The sequence below is a fragment of the Mangifera indica genome, chromosome 15 (genome assembly GCF_011075055.1).
Source record: "Mangifera indica cultivar Alphonso chromosome 15, CATAS_Mindica_2.1, whole genome shotgun sequence".
Taxonomy (NCBI): Eukaryota; Viridiplantae; Streptophyta; class Magnoliopsida; order Sapindales; family Anacardiaceae; genus Mangifera; species Mangifera indica.
In genome coordinates, this window is record NC_058151.1 from 9,499,052 (window position 1) to 9,518,220 (window position 19,169).

General features: G+C 34.2%; 1 protein-coding gene across 1 annotated transcript; it reads right to left on the reverse strand.

The window, feature by feature from the left end:
* Positions 1-5,071: 5,071 nt before the first annotated feature.
* Positions 5,072-8,305, reverse strand: LOC123197952 (bZIP transcription factor 17). Its single transcript, XM_044612487.1, has 2 exons — positions 6,371-8,305; positions 5,072-5,846 (listed from the first exon to the last, which is right to left on the reverse strand). Exons 1-2 carry the CDS (start codon positions 8,142-8,144, stop codon positions 5,401-5,403), a joined length of 2,220 nt encoding a protein of 739 aa, XP_044468422.1. The 5' UTR covers positions 8,145-8,305; the 3' UTR covers positions 5,072-5,400.
* Between the last annotated feature and the right edge of the window lie 10,864 nt (positions 8,306-19,169).

The following is a 19,169-nucleotide window of genomic DNA, read 5'->3' on the forward strand; positions in this document are numbered from 1 at the left end:
TATATAATGACATTAGGATGATAGATAAGATTAAAATTTGGTTACCTCAAACCTTCTCAATGATAGACTTAGAAATGTGACCTATGTCATTGGAATTCGTGTCTATAAAGATAGAATAAAAAGATGATTAGATTATCTCAAAAATTATACATAAAAAAATTATTGAAAAGGTTCAATATGAAAAACTCGAAAAGAGGACTTTTGCCCTTCACTCATGGTTTTTATCTTTCTAAAGATATGGGTCCAAAAACCGATGAAGAGCGACAATAGATGCGTAATGTATGTTATGCTTCAGCAATATGAGGGCTCATGTATGCAATGTTATATATGAGACTTGATATAGCATTTGTAGTAAGTGTTACGAGTAGATATCAGGCCAATCTAAAGGAACCATTTTTCATTTGTGAAATTAATTTTTAAGTATTTAAGAAGGACTAAAGATCTTTTTGAGTTATTGGTGTTTAGAGTTAAACATTTATTAGTATTTGGACTCTAATTTCTAGTTAGATGTTGATGGTAAAAAGTCTACATCAGGGTTTATTTTTATATATAATAGGGTACAATTAGCTGAAAAAGTTTCAAACAGTTAACCATAGCTGGCTCCACTACAAAAGTTGAATATATTGTCACTTCAGAAGCAACAAAAGAAGTTGTATGGATACAAAAGTTCATATCCGAACTTAATATGATTTCGAACATGGCTTATCCAATAACTATGTTATGTGATAATAGTAGTGTTATTGCATAGACAAAGGAACCAATGGTGCATCAAAAGTCCAAATATATTTAATGAAAGTATCACATTTTAAGAGAATTCATTGGAACTAGAGAGATAATCATGCAAAAGACACTGTTAGTAAAAAATGTTGTTGACCCACTAATAAAGGCAATGACACTAAAACAGTTGGACCATTATCTTGAGAATATGGGTATACGATACAATCGTGAATGACTCTAATGCAAGTGGCCCTATGAACCATTCATGTTGTTAGTTCTAGGGGCATTTTGATCTGATATGTACATTTATATGAATTATTAACAAAAGAAGTAGACTTTTTGTTGATATGCATAAGTTGTTTCCTTTATTTGTGAAGATATAAAGTATATATGTGAACTGTTCGAATGGCTCACTTAATATACAAACTAAGTCATTAAATTATTCCCTAAAACGTGACTAACTTAGGCAATTATATCATATAGTAGACATATTGAATACCTTAATTGAATTCATAAAATGTCATTAGTACAGGTGACGATAATGATCATGTCATTACGATATTAGTATGGATTAACAGTTAGAGAACTGTTTTTTGAACATGACAAATAACGAGAACTCACATAGTCATTAAATCGTAGTTAATGATTTATCATAAAATCGTACTAGTGTACAAAGTAATCCTTTGACTTGATACGTTATGGTCAAATATGATGTAAATATATGTGATTTGTATGGTGTATATATACAGGGTTAATCACGTTCTATAGGACAAACGATATTAGTCATGTGTTATTTATATATAGAGAAAAATGGTGCTCAAAATAGGATCTATTAACTTTAAAAGTATTGGATTCTGAATATCTACTTATTCAATCCAAATTTGAGTTTTGAAATGAATATTGATAAATATTAAAAATCGAATCTCTAGCCCAAGTATAATGTAAGTCATGTGAAAGATGTTTATAATAACATGTTCTAAATATTTAAACTAACAATTCGTATAGAATTGAAATTTGAGATTTGACAATCCATGAATTCAAAATTGATTCGAATTTGACAACAAAAGGATATTACCTACATAGAACATACAATTGGAGATATGACACATTGCTAGATGTTTATCATAATTATTGGGTTTTCGGATGCCTTTCAAATCATCCAAAAGGAGACTCGCGGTTGTGCCACAGTAAATCTAAAAAGTCACACCAATAAACTAAGCTTTCAAGAATGAGGATTGATTATCTAGGGTTGGTTGGCACCTTCTGAAGGATAATGATATTCATTTAAATATTATATGGGGGGCAAAGATAACATTTTAAAAGTTAAAATGTTATCTTTGCCCCCCATATAATATTTAAATGTTTGTGAAATGAAACTAGGATGCCTAAAGTATATAATTGATATGCATGCATGACAAATCCACAAATTGAGAATTTGTTAGGCAAAAAGAGAATTAACGAATTACATTTTGATTCACCATTATAAAAGGGTGGATTTTAGTTTATTTTGAAAAATCCTTTATCTCACTAAACAAAACAAAAGCTCTATCCTCTCTCTCTTATGTGTCTCTAGGCCAAGGTTGAAAGAAAGCTTGGAGGTGTAACTTTTTGGAGGTTCTTCAACTAATTTATTTTTCCATCTTTCTCCTTTTGAGCTTACATGTCTTGATTCATTTTCTTTCACCAAGTATGATGTTTGTTTTCATCTTCATCTTCATCTATTTTTCTTTCAACTTAAACTCAATTTTTTGAGAAAACCATTGTACTCAACATGTGTATTCAATCTTTAAAAGACATTTCTACACTAAAAAATGGTATTCAAACTATTATAGATGAAATCTCGTATCAACTATTGTATTGGACGAAATGTTGGACAAACTACATGTACAAGTTTCAAGTGCATAATAGAAATTCAAGCTGGTTGTTTAAAGAAGTGGACATAAGCGGCTTGCAAAAGAAAGCTCTGAACCACTATAAATACTGAACATTTCATTTTTTTTAACTCTTTATTTTTAGCTCTTATTTATTATTGTGTTAAACTATTAATTTGTACATTAAATTTTTAAAGATCTTATTTACACACCCCCTCCCTTTATTTCCAAATGTGTGCCATGAATGCTACTTTTTCATAAAGTCCAAAAGGTCACACTATTAATGTCAACTCTTAGGTTTTTAATAGTTAAGTTTGACAAATTTTATATTACCTCTTAGAGTCTATAATACACAAATACACTCCAATGTCAAACTTCAAGTATATGCAAGGTAATTGACACATATATATAAGCTACAAAGTCTCATTGTAATTTCACTCCATATGCAAGATTTTGGCTCCCTAAGCTTTTAAAATTTACACATACATCCCCGTGCCAAACTTTGAATAGCTTATTGTAATTGCTATTGTTAGTGTTAGATTTTTCCTCCTTAGCTTTTCAGTTTTGCACATACAATCCCATACCAAATTTTAAATAAGAGGAGTAACTAATAGATATTATAAGGATACGAGATTTTCTTGTAATTTCTCTAGGTAATACCTAATTTTTGCCTTTTTTAGCTTTCCAAATATACACACACACACCCTAGAGTAAGCCTACTAACGACATATAAAGATATTACAACATACACCCCAATATATACATTTGTTATAGTGATGTTATATATATATATATATATATATATATATATATATATATATATATATTTATTTATTTATTTATTTATTTTTATTTATATATTGGAATAGTAAGTTCGGCGTATCACCAAACGTTCCAATGATAAATCTTGATTCTAACCTTAAACATCACTATAACAAATGTTTTGACACCTTTGATTTTACATATGGACTGAAAAATCCCACCTCAAAAATTTTGTCGCTTAGATAAAATGCTACTTAATCTTAATCAATAATTATGCACATGCAATAATTTAATAAATAAAATTAATAAAATAAACTCAAGACAATGACAATAATCCCAAATGTCAACAATAATCAAAATCCAATAAAACATTCACTGTGTGTGTATGCCAAAATCTGAATATAAACAAATGATAAATCAACATAAAATAAATTCATCAAATAATCAACTGAGTTCATCCATCTCATGTTGCTTAATCATTGGCTAGTTGTCTTGTTGTCATCACATTTACATTTTTCACTTGCAAAACTAAAAAAAATAGGTGGATAATAAACACTCAATAAGCATAAATAATCTATCAAATATACATCTACACCTCTCACTTAAACCCTTAAATTATCTTATTTTGCCCAATGTATGTTTTACAAACAAAATATGAACAAAGTTCTCTTGTGTTCATTAAAATTAACAAATTCAAACATACCTTAAAAAAAAAAAAAAAAACAATAGAAAATGTTCAAGGAATGAATTGGGATATATTTTATGCAATTCAAGTGCGAACCCAAGAAAACGTTATTGCCTGTAATTTTATGTTAACGGGGAAAAGACGCTAACTATCAAAACCGATCAATAATTTGTTTTTTCGTCCTAAGTCTAGTAAAAATTACACCGCTCCATGTATTGACACCTTACACAAAATAAAGACCTTTCTTCTTTTCAAATCCTCACAATATTTATAATATAGTAATATTATATGTATCCATTTTTAAGTAAATAAATAAGTACAATATATCATTATATAATCAAAATAACTTTTTATCTTTTATTTAAAATTACTAATTACTTAATAACATATATAAAATAATAATTCATTTATATATTCAAAATAAATATATATAATTTTATTATTGAAGGTATAATTTTTTGTAACATAAATAAAATCCAATAAATTCAAGATATGAAGCTCAAACCTTAAACTTTTGCAGGATTAAATTGACAAGATATTGACCCAAAAGTGTATGTGAGAGGATGAGAGTAAATTTTATAATAGTAGAAAATGAAAGAAAATTCTTTTGTCAAAAATATAAAAATAACTGTCATTATTTTTTGTATAAAGCCCTTAATTATTTTAATTAATATTCTGATGATTAATTCAGGCGCCTTTGCGAAATAGAAGGTAACAAATGGATGAAGGACTCAGCTTCCTCAGAAAATTCTTGGGCGATGGACTCACCATGCATGTGGTAAAAAATCACCCCAAGTTGAACCAAATATACTTCATTCATATTCATCCTTGCGTAAATTATAAACAATAATAATTACGGTTAATTAGATGAAAACATAATAAGTCTGATTGCTGCGATTATTTTGGTGTTTTCCCAACTTTCATTCATCAAGAGCAAGGAAAGTCGAAATTCCTAGTACTGACTAGTTTTCCCATCTATGCAAAACCCTAGGTAGCCACAGAAGTAAAATCAATTACAGGCCAGAATTAACCAAACTATCAGAAATGTAAAGTTCTGTATATTTAGTAGAACATTAAAAAACATTGTTCCATAGTCAACACCAATTAAAAAGCAATGGCATCTTAGCCCTAATATGTTATCCATCAAACATAACATTCTTGAGGACCTAGAACTTAAACATCAAGTTGGGTGGACACATGGTTTAATACAAGACCTCAAAGATTTACTATTAGAACAGTATGCCAAGTCAGTATAGGAAACTCAGTGCATAAGAAGGTTGATAACTAAAACTAAGCTGCTAATTGTTCTTTTACATACAAAACTGTCAGCTGGTGGTCGATCCCTCCTTCCAGCTACTTCCAGTATTAAGCAGTCACTAAATGAGTACCAAACCGAGGAAGAACACATGAGTAAGTGACATACTTGACACTGTCCATAAGCACAACAACAAAAATCCGAGACAATGACTTTGGAGTGATTGTGCTATCAACATCGCCATCACCAACCTCTCTGGGATCGACAAGCACTGAGACAATCATCGAAGAAGCAGATTTATTACCTTGAAAGCTGTCCTTCTGTGACTTACTTTCCACATTTTCCCTGCTAATATTTTGATTGGAGCCATTAAGAGGAAATGGAGGACCATGGAGAATCCTTCTATTTTTCCGCTTGCTAAAACGAGTAGCATTTTGACGGTCTTCCACAGAAATATTAGAAACTGATGATGCAGGAACAATGGCTCCAGGACCAGAAGCTGGTGACACATCAAACTGGAAGACTTCAGTACACATTCCAGAACTCAGCAGTGGCCCTGCAAAAAGTTGTATGTATAAGCACAAAGAATAAACACAGATTGCACTAGCAGATCATATTTGTAAACAATGTAAGCCTATCGAAGGCTATTCAGCAATACTGAAAGTAGTCAAACAAACTCCACAGTGGAAAAGAAAAAATGATACAAAGTCTATAGTCACACTACAGATATAGTTGCAATAGAGCACAACAGACCTTTTACCAAGTTAAAGAAAAAGGCTCCCCGAAAGAATGGTTATACAATAATACATCCCTTATGTCTATTAAACAAGGCTGCAGAATTCCAATACCAGTGGTTCATTATGGAAATTAATAAAGATGTCCCCTCAAGATCATTTTAACTAAACAAAATTGGTCAACAAAAGCTCACATATTTTCCAGCTACCAACAGTCACAACAATTGTACTAGAAATATTATATAATCTCAGATTCATGGCATTGAAGTTTCAACCTCAACACTCAATTAATAATTGATAAAAGAATATGTGAACAATTTAATATAAATGAGAAAACGTTGACTACCTGCAAGACCTTCTTGGAACCACTGCTGCAGCTTACTGTCTGCTGATGTTGACGTCAAGGTATCAGCAGAACCAGAAGAGATGGCCTTCTGTCGCTCAGCAGGATTTCTGTATACATGTGAGTGCCTCCCGCCATTCCCTCTGTCAGGAATAGCCAAAGCTTTGGCAAGAGCCAGACCAGTCTCCCTCTTGTTATCCACTTTAGAAGACTCATAATAAGCCTCCTGGGAAGCCCTAGCTTTCTCACTAGCCAGAACAGAGTGAATTATCAAGTTGCCATCAATCTTCACTAGCTTATCATTCCTCGGCACATACAAAGAGGCAACAAGAGGCTCACTTGCATTGCCCAGATTAACAAACTTATCTGAACCAGGTGATGCCTGTGACCCTCTCCCTTTCTTTTCAATATCTCTCTGAAAATGTACTTTATCACCAATATCAAATTTCCAATTAGAAAATCCAATCCCGATATCCTTATGAGATCCATTCCAATGCCCATTAACCGACAAAACTTTCCCTCTATGCTGATCATATAATCTACCACTGAAGTAACCACCAGAAGCACCATCCCTCATACCTCCATACTTAACATCCACAAGAGGCAACAATCCACCAAACAACAACACAAAAAACAACAGACCCAGAAAACTAACACTAGCAACCTTCTTAGTTTTACTATTAGATTTACTACCATCATTCTTCCTAGCCTTAGCAGGAGACAAATTCTGGTTAGTCTTCAACCTGGGGATAGGCAATAATGGGGTCTGGGAACCTTGTGGCTTTGCCATATAAGGTGTACCATAAGGCATCCAGGCATACGGCATTGCCGCCATATGAGGTAGTGGGTACACCCCCATATGGGGATGCCCCTGTGTTGTTGGCGGCATTGCGCTGCCGCTACTCAACTGTTGCCTCAAACTGGCATTTTCAGCCATAAAAAATGTTATTTTACCATTCAATTCGGCAATTGTAGAATTCATAGCTCTCACCTTGTCTTCTAGCTCCTCCACGTAATGCTTCTTTCTTTGTCTAGACAACTGGGCGCTCTCCCGGTTTCGCATCAGCCTAGCCTTCCTTTTCATCTCCTCATTCATATTCTCATTAGAGTTCTCATTAGACGACGATTTATGATATTTAGAGCTTCTTAAATCGCTATTCGTCTCTTCACTACTCTTTTTCCTCTTAGAGATACTCTTGTTCACTTCCTCCACCTTAATTTTCTGCTCAACCACCAAATTACCCGAATCAGGAGACGGAGCGTTCCCAGATGAAAAACCCGACCCGAAATTCCCGGATCCCTGAGAAGGCAAGGGCTGGCATAATTTAGAATCCCAATTCGAGCTCTGATTACCCGAATTCTGAGGCGATGTCGAGTAATTCAGGTACTTTTCGACATCTAACAAGTCGCCGTTGGCCGAAATTCCAGAACCACCTGACTTGGGCAAGGCCATAACCGAGAATTTGGCCTCGTCGGGGCTAGTATCAGCCTTTTTCAAACACGTGACCCTGTTCACATCGGATGTGAAATTATCAAAATGACCGTCAGGGAGGAAAAAATTGTCAGACTCGGAAGGGAAGTGGAGATTTTCGAGATCCTCAAAGGAGATATCAAAATCGCAGTTATCATCAAGAACGAAGTCAAGATCGTCGGATGAGGAGGTGTAATTCTGTGCGGAGAAGAACATGGGATCAAGAGGTGGAATTGGGAGGGAATTGAAGTCATCAGAGAGATCAGTGTTGGGAGGTGGAGGTTCAGTCAGGAGTTGATCCGTCATTCTGTGGTTTGAGTTTTGATAAAGGAATTAGGGTTTTCTGTGTTGAGAAGGAAATAGAGAAATATGGATCAAGAAAAATTGAAGACTTGAGTGTTGAAGACGAAGACTTTGGTTTAATTTATAATTGATCCTTCTGCGGAGGGCTCGTGCTCGCATCAATGTTCCTCCGTTACTTCTGAATGCACGCGCCACCTGTACCCAATTAATGTTTATAATTGATCCTCCTTTATGTTAATTACTGTTTTACCATATGTATATTATTAATATAGTATTATCCACCTAATTTTTTTATATAATTTTATTTATAATATTCTATCATATGATCTAAATAATTAAAAATTAAAAATAAAATAATATTTATTTATATAATAATATATTATTATTTAAATATAAAATTATATATAAAAATTATACATATAATTTTATTATAATATTAAAATAACATAAGTGATGATAAAAATTATTATTAATCATATGATGATATATATAATAGTAATATATAGTTATTATAAAGGCAACATATTTATTTGTCAAATCTTTATAGAATATATATTATCAAGAACAACTTGCCATATTATTAATATTTAAGTTAATAATTAATCATTTATAAATTATATTATTTATAAGAAAAGTAGACTAAGAAACTTATAAACCGTAATGTTTGAGGGACAGAAACTTCTTTTAAAAAAAATATGATAAAAAATATTACATCTACTTTAAATACATGTTAATTAAAAATTAATGACTCATTATGAAAATAAAATCGTATAATATTCGCTATTTGTACTAGTATATCCAGATTAGGGATGGCAATGGGGAGGGGTGGGGAGGGGATGTCAATCCCCGTCCCCTCCCCGCGAAGGAAAATCCCCTCCCCATCCCCTCCTCGTCCCTGCGGGAAAAAATTCCCTCCCCATCCCCGCCCTGTCCCGTCCCCGCGGGGAAAAATCCCCTCCCCATCCCGTCCCGTCTCTGCTGGGAAAAATTCCCTCCCCATATCCGTAAATATAAATTTTAATTTCGTTATGTATTTCAATAAATAAAATAAATTATATTCTCCAAAAATATCACTTGTTACAAGAGCTACAAAATATTCATTGTTATTTTAGTTCAAATACAAAGTTTTCATAAAATCTAACAATATGCAATAATCAATCTCTTCATTAGTAGCTCTTCATATATGTGATTTAGGGTAATTTTATAATAACATTAAATTTAATACTTTTTATTCACTTTAATTGATTTTATCAAGTTATATATTTTTTTTTTGTGTGTGTAAAACCTAGTGGATTGAGTAACTGAAGTTGAAATAGAATTAATTTGGTATATTTGTAATTTATGATAATGAGATTCTGAGGTTTTTTTAATATATTAGATTAATAGTTTAGAAATTAGTAAAAGCTAATAATTGATAATTCAAAAATTAGTAAAATTAAAATTATAGTTTTAATAAATCATAATGTATAAATTTCTATAACTTAATAGTTTATAAATTATTATATTAATATATTAGATTTAGGGGGTGGGGAGGGGAGGGGCAGGGCGGGGCGGGGACATATGTATCCCCGTCCCCGTCCCCGCCCCGTCCTCGATAACGGGGATTTTTTTCATCCCCATCCCCGCCCCTTTTCCCGTTTTTATCGGAGAATCCCCTCCCCGTTAGAGTTGGGGAGGGTCGGGGCCCCTAAAGTCGGACCCAAATTGCCATCTCTAATCCAGATTGATTAGTATTTAAAATCATATTAATTTTAGGTCAAATGACATTTTAATATATCCTAATACCTGTTGAAGACAAACACTAAAACAAAAGTAACCACAACAAACACAAACACTATACAATATTTCACAACCTAGAAATTTCTACTAGAGTAGTTGTTGCTTGAGAACAATTAGTCGATCTAGATTTAGAAGTGATTCTAGATTATTAGTTAGTATAATAAAAAGATTTACAGGATGTAACCTCTCCTAACCATTGGGTGTGTTACAGAAAAACGGCATGAGTTCCCCTATTTTAGAGGGCCCGGGGAATATTTTTCTCTTTTTCATTATGCCCTGTAACACTCCCAATTTGTAATTCACACAAACCAGTCCTACCAATCGACTGGATTTTCATCACATAATCATAATAAATAAAATAAGTACATAATAATAACTATCATAAAAAAAATTATCACCCACAGAAACTTTATAACTAATTTTCCAAACTAGTCATATATATATATATATATATTACATATACATCATAACATTTAAGTCAACAAAATTATGGTGCCTTCCTGCCTTAGCCTCATGTCTCATTAGTGCTCCCCGGGAACCTTTGCTGCATTTCTTTACCTGTAAAATATTAAATTAAACGGAGTGAGCGACTATGGCTCAGTAAGAAAATCATACTAAACACTTAAAGTATTTCATACCAGTATTAATCTTTTATAATTTTTTCCATACTCAGCGTGTCTGAACTATTTACAACAAAATAATTGACACAGAACACGCATTTAACACATATCATAATTCTTTTCTTTCACACATTTATTCATTTCCTTATTATACAGATATGAATCACTCATTATGATTTATGCATGTATGAGTGTCATGACATTTCTATTTTCGGTTCGTACATCTTTCTTAACTCTTTATCAGCCACACAGGCTTGTATGCATAATTCTAATGCAAATGACTTTCATAAAATATTTACTAATTTATTTCTCTCTCTTTCTCATTGATCGATCTAGACTACATATGATAGTACTTGCAGTCACCATACCAAGTATAATTCTCTCTTACACGCATTTTTTTTTCTTTGTTGTCCACACAGTACAGCTAATATTTTTCTTTGCTGTCCACACAGTACAGCTAATATTTTTCTTTGCTGTCCACACAGTACAGCTGATATTTTTCTTTTGCTGTCCACACAGTACAGCTGGTTGTCCACACAGTACAACCGATTATTTTATTTGCTGTCCACACAGTACAGCTGGTTGTCCACACAGTACAACCGATTATTTTATTTGCTGTCCACACAGTACAGCTGGCGTGTAAGGATTTTAAGTATGTTTTCTGCTTTCCTGTATCATATGAGTCATTATGAAAGCATGCATGACTTAGAAAATATTTTTCCTCTTTCTTTATTTTTTTTTTTTCTAAATCATGCATATGTTATGATTCCTCATCTATGCATATATATCCATATTATGAAATATGCGCATTTGTTATTTTCCCTTATTCTTTTCATTCCTTCTCAAACATCATGTTATTTTCTCATGCATTTATATATAAATATATATATCATGTCTCAAATTAATTTCAATTATACAAAATAGGCTTAATATAAGGGTTATTTCACATAACATGCACATAATTAAACAACATTAACCTATATCGCATAAAATGACATTTTTGCCCTTATGGCCAAAATTACCTTTTTACCCTTATGGCCAAAAATTACATCCTGAATCATAATGAATTTCTTTATCCTTTTAAGCATAAATCACCTTAATTCTAATACCTTACATACTGATATAAGTAAAGGTTATTTAAATAACCTAACTCAAATTTACTTCAAGTATGTAAAGTATGAAATTCTTACCTTTTCTTTGCTGATTTGGTGATTTAAGCTTATTCACCTTCTTTTCTTCTTTCTGGAAACCTTAATCAACCAAAAATATGATCATCCATCAAACTCTCAAATTTCACATATCTTAAAAATTAAATTTCTTACCTTAGAACTGACCAGAATTGACAGATCTACACTTTTTATAACTGGGGCCTCTGGAAATTAGGTGGTTTAGCTAGGTTTTTAGACGAATTTAGGTTAAGGAAAGTTTTTAGTTCAACAATGGAGGTTCTCGGCAAAAATGGAAGAGAAAATGAATAGAAATAAATTTATAAGCCTATTGGACCATTTTGCCCTTAATCTTTTCCATAAATTACTATTTTATCCTTAGCCAATTATCAAAAACCCTTAGCACCACCATATAATTTCGAGTGTGCCCTTCAATTTTAATTCCCACTTTGTCCCTTGAATCTTTATAAAATGACCATTTTACCCCCTTTGAAAAATATTGCTCATTTAGTAGTTTTCTCTAATTCTTTTGTAATTTCTTTACACAACAAGTTGTAAAATCCATTCTAGGGGTAATTTTGGAAGTGGAGTTTACTGACACACCTGAATTCGGATGTTACATTTCTTCCCCCCTTAAAAGAATTTCGTCCTCGAAATTTAAACAAATAAGTTGGGAAATCTCTCTCTCATTTGTTGCTCAACCTCCCATGTGGCTTCTTCCACCTTATGATTCTTCCATAATACTTTCACTAATGGAATTGTCTTATTTCGGAGCTCTTTTATTTTTCTGTCCAGTATCTGCACTGGTTGCTCCTCATAAGCTAAATCTTCTTTTAATTCCACATCGTCTGATTTTAAGACATGTGAAAGATCGCTAATGTATTTTCTCAATAAAGAAATATGAAATACATTATGAACTCGATCCATACTAGGTGGAAGTGCAAGTCTATAAGCCACCTTGCCCACTTTTTCTAAAATTTCAAATGGGCCAATAAATCTTGGAGCAAGTTTCCCTTTTCTTCCAAATCTCATCACGTGCTTGTAAGGGGCTACTTTCACAAAAACTTTATCACCCGGTTGGAACTTTACTTCTTTCCTTTTCAAGTCTGCATAGCTCTTTTGTCTGTCTTGAGCTTGCTTCAATCTAGTCTTGATAATCTTTATATCGTCAACCATCCTCTGGGTTAATGCAGGCCCAAGAACTTGACTCAAATCATCTCGCTCTCCTATATCATCCCAATGTAATGGAGATCTACACTTTCTTCCATAAAGAGCCTCATATGGGGCCATTTTAATGGTGGACTGGTAACTATTATTATATGCAAATTCAATCAATGGAATCATTTCATGCCAGGTCATTTTATAATCTAAACAACAGGCCCTCAACATATCCTCTAGTATTTGATTCACCCTCTCTGTTTGTCCATCTGTTTGAGGATGATATGCTGTGCTAAATGCCAACCTCGTACCCAATGCTCTTTGTAAACTACCCCAAAAAGCTGAAACAAATTTGGGGTCTCTATCTGACACAATAGTTTTGGGTACACCATGTAATCTCACAATCTCCCGTATATAAATCTGGGCCAATTGATCTGAAGTAAAACTATCTTTCACTGGAATAAAATGGGCCGATTTAGTCAATCTATCTACAATCACCCATAATGCATTATAACCTTTTTGTACTCGAGGTAGGCCAATAATGAAATCCATTGAAATATCTTCCCATTTCCATTCAGGAATACTAAGTGGGTGCAGTAAACCCGAAGGTCTCTGATGCTCGGCCTTGACCTGTTGACATACCAAGCACTTAGCTACATAGTCACCAATATCTTTCTTCATACTTATCCACCAATAAGTTTTCTTTAAATCCTGATACATCTTTACTCCCCCAGGATGAGCAGTGTAAAGTGTATCATGTGCTTCACTTAGGATTTTCTTTCTCAATTCTAGATCTTGGGGAATACATACCCTATTTCTGAACTTGAGCACTCCATCTATAATTTGAAACTCAGTTGTTTTCCCTTCGCATATCTGTTGACTTATTTTCTGGCACCATAAATCTTCTACTTGCTTCTCTTTTATTTCATTGAAGAGATTAGGTTGAATTTCCAATCTGGCCACTTGACCTCTTATCACCTCAATCTGTTCCCTCTGAAACTCTTTTTGTAACTCTATCTGAATGGTGAGGTGAGCTATGGCAATCTTTCTACTCAAGGCATCGGCTACCACATTTGCTTTACCCGGCTGATATTTAATATCACATTCATAATCTTTGACCAGCTCCAACCATCTTCTTTGTCTCATATTCAAGTCTTTCTGAGTGAAGAAATATTTTAGACTTTTATGGTCGGTGTAGATATTACATTTAACTCCATATAAATAATGCCTCCAAATTTTTAAAGCAAAAACCACTGCTGCTAACTCTAAATCATGGGTAGGGTAGCGTGTTTCATAATCTTTTAACTGCCGAGAGGCATACGCTATCACCTTACCCTTTTGCATCAGCACGGCTCCCAAGCCATTGTGCGAGGCATCACAATAAATATCATAATCTACACCTTCCTCTGGTAATACTAAAATAGGAGCTGTAGTCAACCGTCTTTTTAGCTCTTGGAAACTCTTCTCACAAGCTTCAGTCCATAGAAAAGGAGTTCCTTGTCTGGTAAGAGCTGTAAGTGGTTTGGCCAACCGAGCAAAACCTTGAACAAATCTTCTGTAATAGCCGGCTAGCCCTAAAAAGCTTCTAATCTCTTTCACAGTCTTTGGCCTCACCCATTCAAGTATTGTTTCCACTTTACTGGGGTCTACAGTTATACCTTCCTTAGTAACCACATGTCCCAAAAATACTACTCGATCCAACCAGAATTCACACTTAGAGAATTTGGCATACAATTTCTTTTCTCTCAATCTTTGTAGCACAAATCTCAAGTGTTCGACATGTTCTTCTTCTGATCTGGAGTATATCAAGATATCATCAATAAATACCACCAGGAATTTGTCAAGGCAATCATGAAATACTCGATTCATTAAATCCATAAAGATTGCTGGAGCATTAGTCAATCCAAAGGGCATTACCACAAACTCGTAGTGCCCGTAGCGAGTCCGAAAAGCTGTTTTTGGAATATCTTGCTCTGCAATCCTCACCTGGTGATAACCCGACCTCAAGTCAATTTTGGAGAACACAGAAGCTCCTTTCAATTGATCAAATAAATCATCAATTCGAGGCAACGGGTATTTATTCTTCACTGTCAATTTATTCAACTCTCTGTAATCAATACACATACGAAGCGACCCATCTTTCTTTTTGACAAATAGTATGGGTGCTCCCCAAGGAGAGTGGCTAGGTCTAATAAAACCCTTATCTAAAAGTTCTTGCAACTGTTTCTTTAATTCTTGTAATTCAGCTGGAGCCATTCGATAAGGGGCTTTTGAAATTGGGGCTGAGCCAGGTTCTAACTCGATGCTAAACTCCAACTCTCTCTCTAGAGGTAAACCTGGTAGCTCATCAGGAAAGACATCTGGGAAATCTTGTACTATTGGGACATCCTGAACACCTAATCTTTGAACATCATGCTCATGTACCACATGAGCTAAATATCCCGTACACCCCTTTTTTAATAATTTTTGTGTCTTTACACTACTGATCATCATACTAGGCTGATGGCCCTCTCCGAAATTAAAGTGATCTCCATTATCGAGTTGGAATCGAGCCTTTTTCTTTCTACAGTCAATCTCGACTCCATATCTTTCTAAGAAATCCATGCCTAAGATAACATCAAAATCGGGCATATCAAAGACAATCAAGTCCACCTTTAACTCTCTCTCATGTATCACTACCTTCTGGTCTTTTAGCATTTTATCTGTAATCACACTCCCACCATCTGGCATCTCAATTCTAATGGAATGGGTAGATCTAACAGGCACTAAACCTACCCTTTCAATAACCCCTGGTGCAATAAAGGAGTGTGTAGCTCCTGAATCAATCAATGCATACAAAGAAACAGAGTGGAAAAAGAGCTGACCAGTAACTGCAGATGGACTAGCCTCCGCCTGACTTTGGGTAGCTGTATAAACCCGTGCATTAGTACCTCTCCCTGGTTGCACTGGTGGAATTAGGCTTTGTGGTGGTTGTATCTGAACTGGCACTTCGGTACTTTGGCAATCTTTTGCTATATGCCCTGGTTGTCGGCATCTATAACAAATCACCGGTTTCTGCTGGTACCAACATTCCCCACTATGACGTCTCCCACAAATCTGACATTGGGGAATATTTTCTTTTCTAGGCCTTTTGTCACTCTTCCAGCCTTTTCTACTTGCTTTTGACTGGAATTTTCTTTTTCCCCTATTGTTTCTGAAACTGGAGCCAATTGAACTACCCCCTGATGTTGTAACTGGTGCAGAAATAGTCAATGAAGCAGGTAAAGCTGACTGACTTGGCATCACTGTTTGGGGTACTGTCAATGATGGAGGTGTTGACATAGAAGGTGCATTCCTGGGTAGCTTATTAACATATACCTCCAACCTCAATGCTCTCTCCAATGCCTCTTCATAAGTTTGAGGAGGTTGTGGTCCAGCTAACACATGCAAGGCTATCTTCGGTCTAAGGCCTTGAAGAAATCTGTCTAGCCGGAGACTAGGGGTACTCACCATACCTGGAGCAAAACTGGCTAAGACATCAAAACGGGTAGAGTAATCCTTTACTGAACCCTCTCCCTGCTGTAAAGAAATGAACTCTTGAACTTTGACTGCTACCACATCAGCTGTTCTGTATTGGGCCTCAAACACCTTTCTAAAGTCTTTCCAGGTCATCAGATCTATATTTTTGGTTTCTTTAACTAGGTCCCACCATACGCGGGCCTCTCCCCTCATCAAGAAACTGGCATACCGAACTTTTTCTTTATCAGTCATAGAAAATAAATCTATAGTACTTTCCACTTGCTTGATCCATTCATCAGCCACTAAAGGATCTTTAGTACCTTTAAATTCAGGAGGGGTATGTTGATTAGGTAAGGAATAAATAGGCTCAAGTCGCCTTTGAGCTCTAATTTCTCCTCTTCCTTCATTCCTCATTTCATTTCTGATTTCTTCTATGACTTCCTCACGAATCTCACTTCTAATCTCATCTCGGATGGCATCTCTGGCTATATTTTCAGGTGTGGGTCTATCTTGACTTTCAGTCAACACCTGACGAACTATATCTCTTAGCCCAAATCCTGAACCAACTGACGGGGCAGGGTTAGACGGTTCTCCCGTCTCTCTCTGAATACCCCTTCCACGACCCCGTCCTCGTCCTCGTCTTGTGGTACTCATCATCTAATAACTGCATAAGTGTAATTACATAATATTCTATTATTTGAATACAGGTAAAGAAAATAACTTACTGCAGTCGATTCTCGGGAGCTGATCGGTGAGACATGAGGGGCACCTATGCAATATTAGAATGCAAAACCATAGATATATTGTATTATATTACCACACATTATATTATATTTTTCTTTAAGCGCCCAAAATCGCGCTCTGATACCAAAAATGTAACCTCTCCTAACCATTGGGTGTGTTACAGAAAAACGGCATGAGTTCCCCTATTTTAGAGGGCCCGGGGAATATTTTTCTCTTTTTTATTATGCCCTGTAACACTCCCAATTTGTAATTCACACAAACCAGTCCTACCAATCGACTGGATTTTCATCACATAATCATAATAAATAAAATAAGTACATAATAATAACTATCATAAAAAAAATTATCACCCACAGAAACTTTATAACTAATTTTCCAAACTAGTCATATATATATATATATATATATATTACATATACATCATAACATTTAAGTCAACAAAATTATGGTGCCTTCCTGCCTTAGCCTCATGTCTCATTAGTGCTCCCCGGGAACCTTTGCTGCATTTCTTTACCTGTAAAATATTAAATTAAACGAAGTGAGCGACTATGGCTCAGTAAGAAAATCATACTAAACACTTAAAGTATTTCATACCAGTATTAATCTTTTATAATTTTTTCCATACTCAGCGTGTCTGAACTATTTACAACAAAATAATTGACACAGAACACGCATTTAACACATATCATAATTCTTTTCTTTCACACATTTATTCATTTCCTTATTATACAGATATGAATCACTCATTATGATTTATGCATGTATGAGTGTCATGATATTTCTATTTTCGGTTCGTACATCTTTCTTAACTCTTTATCAGCCACACAGGCTTGTATGCATAATTCTAATGCAAATGACTTTCATAAAATATTTACTAATTTGTTTCTCTCTCTTTCTCATTGATCGATCTAGACTACATATGATAGTACTTGCAGTCACCATACCAAGTATAATTCTCTCTTACACGCATTTTTTTTTTCTTTGCTGTCCACACAGTACAGTTAATATTTTTCTTTGCTGTCCACACAGTACAGCTAATATTTTTCTTTGCTGTCCACACAGTACAGCTGATATTTTTCTTTTGCTGTCCACACAGTACAGCTGGTTGTCCACACAGTACAACCGATTATTTTATTTGCTGTCCACACAGTACAGCTGGTTGTCCACACAGTACAACCGATTATTTTATTTGCTGTCCACACAGTACAGCTGGCGTGTAAGGATTTTAAGTATGTTTTCTGCTTTCCTGTATCATATGAGTCATTATGAAAGCATGCATGACTTAGAAAATATTTTTCCTCTTTCTTTATTTTTTTTTTTTCTAAATCATGCATATGTTATGATTCCTCATCTATGCATATATATCCATATTATGAAATATGCGCATTTGTTATTTTCCCTTATTCTTTTCATTCCTTCTCAAACATCATGTTATTTTCTCATGCATTTATATATAAATATATATATCATGTCTCAAATTAATTTCAATTATACAAAATAGGCTTAATATAAGGGTTATTTCACATAACATGCACATAATTAAACAACATTAACCTATATCGCATAAAATGGCATTTTTACCCTTATGGCCAAAATTACCTTTTTACCCTTATGGCCAAAAATTACATCCTGAATCATAATGAATTTCTTTATCCTTTTAAGCATAAATCACCTTAATTCTAATACCTTACATACTGATATAAGTAAAGGTTATTTAAATAACCTAACTCAAATTTACTTCAAGTATGTAAAGTATGAAATTCTTACCTTTTCTTTGCTGATTTGGTGATTTAAGCTTATTCACCTTCTTTTCTTCTTTCTGGAAACCTTAATCAACCAAAAATATGATCATCCATCAAACTCCCAAATTTCACATATCTTAAAAATTAAATTTCTTACCTTAGAACTGACCAGAATTGACAGATCTACACTTTTTATAACTGGGGCCTCTGGAAATTAGGTGGTTTAGCTAGGTTTTTAGACGAATTTTGGTTAAGGAAAGTTTTTAGTTCAACAATGGAGGTTCTCGGCAAAAATGGAAGAGAAAATGAATAGAAATAAAT